The 10,109-nt window shown below is 39.6% G+C and overlaps 1 protein-coding gene across 1 annotated transcript in view; it reads left to right on the plus strand.

The window, feature by feature from the left end:
- Positions 1–10,076, plus strand: part of pvalb6 (parvalbumin 6) — a 45,341-nt gene extending 35,265 nt beyond the window's left edge. The window contains exons 2-5 of the mRNA XM_040124337.1: positions 4,997–5,062; positions 5,788–5,920; positions 6,037–6,146; positions 8,185–10,076. Of these exons, the coding sequence (XP_039980271.1) occupies positions 5,002–5,062; positions 5,788–5,920; positions 6,037–6,146; positions 8,185–8,210 (330 nt within the window). The 5' untranslated portion in view covers positions 4,997–5,001 and the 3' untranslated portion in view covers positions 8,211–10,076. The remainder of the gene's footprint in view (positions 1–4,996; positions 5,063–5,787; positions 5,921–6,036; positions 6,147–8,184) is intronic.
- The last annotated feature ends 33 nt before the right edge of the window (positions 10,077–10,109 follow it).

Below are 10,109 nucleotides of genomic sequence, written 5' to 3' on the forward strand. Positions count from 1 at the left end.
CAAACATATTGATTCTTTTCATCTTATTTGACAAGAATATATTTAAGATACCAAATACAGTATCAGTTTCAGTATACAGTACACAAGTCAGACTGTCACTGTCCCGCCATGACTATGCTCTCTAAAGTTTTTTATTGTTATCCACTCAAATTTCTGCACCAGCACAAATTCAGTGAATCCCATCTATTATCTATTATTAGGAAAAACAACATCCCGAATTCCTTCATATCTCTAAGATATATTAAGTGTGTTTTATGGCAGCAGCAGCACAGTCTTCATTCAAATAACCAAAGTCATACATTAGAATGTCCTTTCTTATATAGTCTACCATAACAAATGAAATCACTGAAGTCACTGGTGACCTGAGTTTAAACCTAAAACAGCATAAAACTCAAACAGTGAGCTTGAGTAATGATTCCACACAAATGGGAAAACCTACCACACAATGCCATCAGAGCCTATTTCTGTAGAGGGCAAGAGTTCACTTTCAGTTCCCAAACTGCATGCAATGATACCGAAGAGGAATATTATTCTGCAGTATCTCTCTTTTCCTCTTATCTCCTTAACTATCATTTCCTCCATCTGTATACTGTATAAAAAGTATACAACATTAAAAAACGGCAACTGGTTTCAATGTGGTGGCTGATTGATGTGTATGCCTAAGACATACTGTGCTCACACATACACACATTTTCTCACCTTTTTAAAGACTTACCCACAAACATAAACACAAGAGAAAAATGACCACAAGGGGCTCAGGTTTTTTGAAAATGCAAGTACATTCTTCTTTAAGCCTTCCACCTCATCACCCTAGCCTGTGGCACCTTTTATAATACATACAATATAACCACTTGCATGCAAACACACATATTCACACACTCATGCAGCTGTTATAGAAGACTGGGGCGTCGGCAGTCCTACAGTATGCTTAGGTTTCCCACACCTAAACTGACCATCAGGGTCATGGGACCTCCCGTGAAGGAAACCCCAGTTTCACATATTTGTGTACTTCAAAGAGCTCATGTCGGACGGCAACTGAGATTCATTGGATCCTCCAGAAACCTTTCAAACTCAATTTTTATGTCACATATTGTTGGTTTATTTTTCCTTTTTCTCATATGAAGCATATACTGTATGTTCAGTTAACCATTTTCTAAATATCTGGACAAATCACAGATTAGCAGTTTGTCCATATTGAAAAATCCACAGTTTGCGTCGGCTTGATCTTTGTTTAAATCTTTTGTTTGTTTGTTTGCCTCAGCATTCTGCCTAAGTCATGAAAAATGTGGCTTTCTTTTGAGTTCATGCAGTAAGTAAAGAGCATACCTCTGGGACATGGTTTCAAGAATGTAGAAATCAGTGTAGTGAAGAGTACGAAATAAAGCAAGGACGTCCAGGACAATTCCGGGCGAAACACTTGATCTAGCAAAGATAGTGGTGATACACGATGGCATCAAATGATCATTAAGTGCATAATACCTGCAGTGCAGTGCGTTAGATAACCTTGGTGGAATCTGACTGATGCTTCAATCACACCCACTTAAATTCAGATGAGGATTTAAAGAAAAAAAAAAACAGATTGCTTACGAAATTATCGTTGCTTTGAAAGATATAGAACAATATTGCTTGCAATTACACCGAGCCATCTTAAAGCCTAAACTTACAAAATAATGTTTGAAGGTTAAATCATATGGATCTGTAAAATATTGACTACTTCGTTTTCCAAAGATATTCACTGTACTGTATATCTATTGGATCAATTGAAGAAACCCCTAAGGGTTGATCAGTAACAAATCAGAATAAGAAAAACACAATCAAAACTCTAAGGGTTTACTCCAGAGCATTACTGGCAGTACCATATTATCAACTGATCCAAAAGATTTTGATTTTCTATATATTTCCTTATTCTTTAACAGTATGTCCATATATTGAGATTTGCTATAGTGTCCCTCTAAGTTATTAGGTTATTAAGTTAAAATTATACCCATATCAACAAAGTCAAACCATACTGTCCTATAATTTTCTCATAAACATATTGTAGCTTCCAATTTCTCCTGACGTTTGATGGAAACATTCTTATGTTCGAGGAAATGTGTCTGCCAAATGAAAATGTAATATTTCAAAGCTCATTTTCAGTCTTTTATAGCAAGCTTGGGCAGAAATTGAACTTTAAGGTGTAATTCATTAAATAATAATATTTCAAATGCAATAATTTCTTGATTACTGTGAGTTGATCCTATTGCCAAGGATCAGCTCACCACTGGTCCTGAAGTTGAGCTCATGATTCGTGGTACTGCCACTGTAACACTTGCATTTACTGTGTCAGAGTAGATTTTATGACATGGCTTTTATCTTCCAATGTAGATTTCGCCCGGCCGGCCTAAAATTCACTGTTAATAGAGATAGATTTAAAGGATTAGTTCAACATTTTGGGAAATGTATTCGCTTTCCTGCTGAGATTCTCAACCGAATCTTGGTAAGAAAGCGGATAAGCATCCCCATTCCCAAACATTTAGCATCAAAAATGTGACTTAAATTAAGCTGTATAACGTTCTGCTGCTAAATATTCACTGAGACCAAAAATCTGCAGAGACTGACCTCAGATCAGCATAAGCGCAACTGGTCTTTGTGCTTTCCTTTAGATGAATCAGTGTGGCTTACTTTATACAGTTCCACCGGCAGCACACTGACTGAGATATCTCAGTGAATCAATCTTGTCTTCCTCATTTCACGCTGAATTGTTTCTTCTCCCCTCGGACACCTTTGTGGTTAAAGGTAAGAGAAGGAGGTTGTGCTTTTATAGTGGTAAAGGATCGGATGTACGGCTGCGTTCAGTATTGATCTGTCTGTGCAGCAGTATGTTACTGAAGTAGGTAACACAAAGCTTGTGCATCACTGAAGCTGAGTGTGACACTGGTGGAAAAAAAAAAAATCTATGAATTACTTCAAATAGTTGTTGACACTACATTGTCTGTGAGCAGTTTATTTTAAAACACTTACAGATCTGGTTAAATGCCATTATTTTGATAGCCATTGGTATTTGTGCCTTAATTTGTTTTAATTGTGTGCCATCACCCATCTACCATTTAACTACTTGTATTATAAACTGCAAATATGATCTTTCTCATTATCAGAGCCCTCTGAAGTCATTAACTTATGATTTCTCTACTCTGCTGTAAATATTTATATAATTGATTTATAATATATATAATTTATCTATAAATTATGTTAAATGTTATGTGAAATGCAGCCAACTAAAAGCACAGTGTGGCAAATTGAGGCCAGTGATATGTGTGGATTATGGAGCCAATGATATTAGAATAGCTACACTGCTTAAGGCATGATACAGCAAAGTAGTGAAGCATGAGTGATTTGTACGGGCGGAGATGTACAGGCAACTCAGACTGTGTCTCCAACACTGAGAAGGACAGAGCGATGATATCGGCCAGCTCAGCGTTATATGCTGCACACAGAGAATACAATGATGATGATGGTCCAAGGAGGATGGCGAGACAGTGTCATGACCTTGACCTTTCTACCAGACATTTCACTTCTCACGGCTTTCCATCAACACCACACTTAAGGTGAAAAGATTTTAAATTTATCATACAGCATTGAACGGTGGTGTGTGTCTATTCGTGTCCGAGAGCTCTAGGGCCCAGTGCAGCAAACTAAGCTTGGAGCATAGTTGTGCACAGTAAGTTCTCCTTCAGAGGATCCCGGTAGCCTCACAAAGCCAGACTCAGACTCACAAGTTGAGGTTTTTAGCCCGCTCGCAGTCAGAGCCAGTACACTTTGTTCCACGCTCAAATAACTCAGCAACTACTGAATGGATTGCCATGAAATTTGGTGCATACATTCAAAAGCCCAAGTGGATGAATTATAATTACTTTGGTCATCCCCTGGTGAACTTACAGTTAGTCATAAACTTTTTTCTGTAGACGGCTTAAGCTACATTTTTGAAAGAGGTTTTTTTTAATCCAGTTGACTGGAGGCAAAGACCACAAACAGCCCAATGAGTGGTGTGTGCATCCATTTAGGGGTGGAGGGGAGGTTTGTGTGAATGTCTGAGTGAAGCGTGGCTCATCTTTCATACGGCGTACTTGAAATAATGTCTTTCCACAATGAAAAAAGGGAAATCAGAGCACCACATCCTCTAATCAACACAGCAGATCTCTAGACTCCTGTCTTCTTCCGCCACTCGATTGGAAAATCTCTGTGTGTTTGCCTGGCGGTGCGTTCAGCTTCAAGTGTACGCAGCCTGTTTATGTGTGTTTGCAATAGCAACAGAGAATGGGAGGGAATCAGTCAAAGTCAGGAGAAGGTGACAACCTCGTAAGTGGTGATCAGGTTCACTCACACACGGTAAAAAGCCAATGGCTGTTAAGTGCCGGGCTCACCTTTCATAGTGTGAGGTGCAAGAAGGTTCCCCGTCTGGACTGGGCTGACCAACTGAATTCTCCTGCGGTATTTCAGACACAGCAGAACACTCAGATGGGCTGTTAAACCCCTGCTGACTTGGCCTCTGGCCCGATGCCCTGCTTTCAGCCGAAACAGCTCAATAATATCACACAGATATGGACATTGAGCTGGTTGTTCTGTCCATCTGTGCCTCCCCCTCATTCTGACTTTTTTATTTTAATATTTTCCTTAATTTTGATGACCCCAGTAGTATGTCACATAACACCACAAATAAACCTTTCTCTCAACGCCATCCTGCTATGTTTCCTTTCTCTTGCTCCAACTACTTCCCATCTCTTCCTTTGTCACTCCTTCTCGACTGTCACTAATTCCCTTTGTCACTCATCACCTCCTACTCACATGTCCCGGTTTCCTGCTCCATTTCTAGAGTGTCACCGGTGTAAAATGAGAATGTCTCTGAGTTCCCGCTCTGCTCTCTAGTGACCGTGTTTTTAACCTTGTCCCCTCTCTGTCCTTCTCCTCCTTCTCTGTCTCCTCCGCTCTGTCTTTCTTTTCCATCTCTTTTCTCCTACAGCCAAGATGGCAATGAGCAGCATCCTCAACAATGATGACATCAAGAAAGCTCTGGATGCATTTGCAGGTAAAGCATTTGCCACAAATAAATCAGAGGCTTTCTTTTATTTTGGCACCAAAAACCACGTGAGCCAGCGTATATAGGTTGACGCTATAGGCACCAGTTTTATTTTTGAAAAATCACATTTTGTGTGTCATTTTGGCAAGGTTGTCAGCTACTTTTGATTTTAACCAAAGAACCAGATATTTTCTGACACAGCTGCTCATCTTCTGGATTTGTAATTCAAGAGGCAGCTAAAACAGTTTTTGAATTTCTTTTACATATGTGCATACCCATAGTTAGTGTATTTGCTTATATTGTATAGACAAACAGAGGAGGTAGTTAGAGCTCCATGACCTAGAACTGATGGGTCCTCTGGCAAACACATGTTCTCAATCTATAACTGTAACACTGTTTTATTACAAGGCTGCTTTGTTACAATTAATTTTTTGCCTTTGGGCCTCATCACCCAGGTCAACGTAGAACAGGCAACTTTCGGCAGCTTCAAGTAACTTTAAGAGCAGCTTCAAGTAACATTAAGAGCAGTTTCATGCCTCCACTGACTGCTGAGAATGTATATTGAACCACACGTGAAGGATTTGAAGCCCATTATCTTTACAGTGCAACAGAAACATTGTGCCTTTATTAGTACAAAAGTATTTTAGAAACATTTCGAAATTTTCCGGTGTAGGAGTGCTTGCAAAATTCTGACAGTATGCTCTTGTGTTGTGTGTGTGTCTGTGTGCGTGCAGTTGCTGACTCCTTTGATCATAAGAAGTTTTTCGAGATGGTGGGTCTGAAGGCCAAGTCTTCTGATGATGTGAAGAAGGTCTTCACGGTGCTGGACGCCGACAACAGCGGCTTCATAGAGGAGGAGGAGCTCAAGTGAGACAAACATACAACCACATATAAACCCAAAAACTGTAACAAATGATCTCACTGCACACAAAACATTAGCGTTATGTTAAAAAGATCCCTTCTGCTTTTCTGTCTCTGACCAGATTCGTCCTAAAAGGCTTTGCCAAAGATGGCAGGGACCTGACAGACAAAGAAACCAAAGCATTTTTAAAAGCCGCGGACAAGGATGGAGACGGCAAGATTGGGGTCGATGGTAAATACTGACATCAAATTCCATTAGTGGGAGTGTCTCAAGGTCACCCAAACAGACACCAAGCAGCACAAATGTAGAAAGAAAGTGATACACACACACACACACACACACACACACACACACACACACACACACACACACACAAACACACCCACACACCCACACACACACACACCCACACGCACACAGGCACGCTGTTTTCATTTGCTGCGGTGTGTGACATATTTATTTATTGGTCATTTATTAAGACTGCAGTTCACTTGTAGGTTTCCATGATTTTTTTAAAATTTGAAGTTTTAGTAGTGAATGTTGGCTATAAGATAATAAAATCAAGGTTATTATGTCCATGAGATCTTAGACTACAGTCATTTTCTATTGCTGATTTGGATCAGCACACCAAAAGAACTTCAAATAAATTTTTAACAGTGTCATCAAGACAAGCAAGGCAAGCAGCGCTTGACTAGTTAAAACTAAAAAAAAAAAGACATCAATTAGAACTATACCAAAGTGGAAGCAATATCTCTCCTTACATCTCAGAACAGCCTTTTGTCCCCTAAAAGGATCTGCCTCTTCACATTCATCTTGTAATTTACTGCCCTCCTATGGCCGCAATAGGCTAATGTCTCCTGAAGCCGGATCAATTACCAGCTGTTGCATCTATCATTTCTGTCCTTTTCCTGGGCTTGGCCATGTCCCATTGACAAAGGCTGGTGTTAGTCAATCAGAGGGGGTGGGCAGCATTTTTTGGGCATTTTTGCATGTGCAATGTGGATAATCCTGGGATCTTTGACGGCTGACTAGCTATAGCTAGCTACAGACAAGTTTGCTTGTCAAGCTGCCCCTTCTACCATTCTGAGATCAGTTATGATACTGCACACATGATTACACACATGCGCAGATGGATGTGGAAACTGCATTTGGGCTTTAGAAAAATGCTTCAACAGTCTTTTCTTCCTATGCGTTAAGAGGTAGCATTAGCAAGTAAATGAGCAAATTACACTGTGATTTGTCATCTCAAATCGATATAACTTGTCTTACTACTTTTCAGTTATATTAATATCTTTTCCTTTCTGTTACTCAAGGTGTAGGAGGTGGTGTAGTTGGTTCTTCGGGTCTGCTTGCCTATCGATAAAAGTCACTGCACACCACTGATTTTCAGGCATCTTGGTGCAGTTAATTGGCATCACCGTTCGCCTGATATTGTTCTCATCTGTCCAAATTAAATCATAAAACCACAAAGTCTGTAAAATTTCATTCTAAATGTGTTTGAAGTTGCTCAGACACCCACTTGTAGACAGACAGATACAATGTTTGCATGTTAAGGGGACTGTACCTAAGTTACTGGGGGGTTATCGCTGATTTTTTTTTAAATGTAAGATCATCCCCAGGGTTACTGATACAAATTGGCACACAGATCACACATTAGGAGTGGAATCAGCGATTGCACAAATTACTGTAAACATAACAAATGGTGCATCCTGTTTACGGCAGCTGCTCTCTAGTTTTGAACCATTAGTTAGTGGAAAAATGATGCGCACTTGAGAGAGATATGTGTTCAATCCCTGCTAACCAACTGCATATGGCAAAACATACCTGTATGATCCATGGCAAACATAAACACATGTTTTTGACATAACTATTTTGCTGTATATATTCAGCATTTTTTGATACAGTAAACCATAAGAAAAGCGTTAAATAAAATATATATCCGGGGAATGGCATAAAAATTAACTGCCCTCTTTAGCGCTTTCAAAAATTTCAGGCCAAAACCTCTCCCCCCACTTTCTGCTTTATAATTTTCATACAGACCCTAACTTCAAATTGTACGTGCTATACATTACTTTTTAGCGTTTCCTAAGGCATAGCTTAACTTTTTAAATTGATTTTGACACTGGACATGTTGTGGAGTTGACATCATGTATGTAACTGAACGCTTAACACATTTTTACTGTGATGGAAATTTTAAATGTAGAGAGAAAATAACTCAAAACATTTCTGACCCCTATTGATTTTTTTGTCGTCTCCTCTTCTCTTGCAGAATTCGCGGCCCTGGTGAAAGAATAAATAGTCACCTAGTGTGACTGACTAGTGCTCCAAGATCCCCTCCTAACCACTGCCACATCCTGACACCCGCTGAGCCCCCTTTCTCCCTTCCCAGCACATACGCTCCACCACCCCACCCTGACCGCCAGCCCACTAGACTGCAGCTAATTCCTGCTACACACACTCCTGTGTCCCACCCTCTCATACCCACACATCCTCAAGTACCCCAACAAGCTATATTCGTCCTATTTATTTTATCCTTTTTATAAACAACTGTTCTTGTTTCTGTTTCTGTATAGATATAAAAATTGCCTGCAGGAATAAGCCTCGCATTTTAAAGCATAAAGTAGATATTTAAAGAAAACAGAGATTTTAGAGAAAGACTCTCATTTCCTTCTGTATTTCTAACTTCACCCTGTTTCTTATCTCTTTGTGTTTCGTAGCCAACACGTCCTCTCACTTTCCCTCTTTCTTTTTCCTTTATATCTGTTTTTCTCTTTGTTCTCTCGATTTCACCTCAGGCACTGTTCCCTACCTGCATTTGCTCCCCTCTGTCCCCTCCCACACCATCAACCACTCCATACCTCTATCTATTCATCTCTATCCATCCCTTTCTCCTCTGATAATGAGCTGTTGTAAAACATACCAAAAGAAGAAAGAGGTCAAGCTGTGAAAGAATAAAATAAAATGACGAAAACAAAGCCTCGAAAAACTGACTCACTCTGACCCTTCTGTTCATTTCTTTCCTCTATGTGTTTCTCTCCTCTGATTTCACACTTTAACCCAGCTCTCCATCTTTCCTTCTTTTTTCCTTTCTTTATTTCGCTCTCACTCCTGCTCTTATCAAGCACAACAACTGAAGCATATCTCGACAGCAACCTAATAATGTATAAAGGGTTGTACGATAAAAAGCTTTTGTCTTTAAAAAGGTCAAATTATCCCTTACTTTCATTTATAAGCGTTCATTAGAACTGGCTTTCGTCTAAGCAGTAATTGGGGAAAAGAAACTACATAAAGAAAACCTCTATGCAGTTACAGATCACTGAGGAGCCTCTTTCTGCCAATGTTTTCCTCGCAGTCCACATTACACTATGAATCTAACTTCAATGAAGGAGGAAAAGGCAGGAAGAGGCCACATTACTCCCCCTGCCACAGAGTCTTTATTCATAAGCGGTGTGCTAGTTTAACAGAACCATACTGTCAAGCCATTAGCAGAATTGAATTCACACTGAGGTTCAATTTGGGTTAAGTATCCCCAACGGAGGACCCAAAAAGGCAATGTGGGAATCCTGATCTTTAGTAGGCCATTATACTGCCTGAGCAAATAAACACAGATCTGAAGCTTAGAGGCTATCACCTACACGACAAGAAACAGTACTGTTGAGTTCAGTTTAGCCCAGAAAAGCACACTGCTTGTCCCAACAGACTGTTTAAGTCAGGGTGATTCATAAGAAAGATAAATGGTCACTGGAGAGATGGCCTTTATGGGAAGTGGCATGCAGAAATTATGTCTTCCAAAGTGAAAATTGCTACTTAAAAGCAGAGTATGACAATTAGGAGTGTGACATACTTTAAAGGCCCCTATAAGATTTTCTCAACCAGCTTCTTTTTATGAGCGATGGGCTTCTACATGAATATGTTAGTTTCTACCAAAGTTAGAGCAGTTTTGCTTATTTCATAAGAGAGGTTTTGTTTGTTTGTTTTTGTTTTAACTGAGCTCTCATCTAAATTGGGTGTGGCTCCATCTGGAAAAGGTGATGTCATGAACTTGTGTGCTCCATTCAGAATTTACCAACATCAAACCACACCCCCACAGTTTTTGAGCTTTAAACTCTTAAAATAATACCTAAGATATAATACCTAATACCTACCTTGATTATTGTTTATTTAGCAATCAGTGTTTTATGTTATACAATAATA

Source organism: Xiphias gladius, chromosome 3 (genome assembly GCF_016859285.1).
Source record: "Xiphias gladius isolate SHS-SW01 ecotype Sanya breed wild chromosome 3, ASM1685928v1, whole genome shotgun sequence".
NCBI lineage: Eukaryota > Metazoa > Chordata > Actinopteri > Istiophoriformes > Xiphiidae > Xiphias > Xiphias gladius.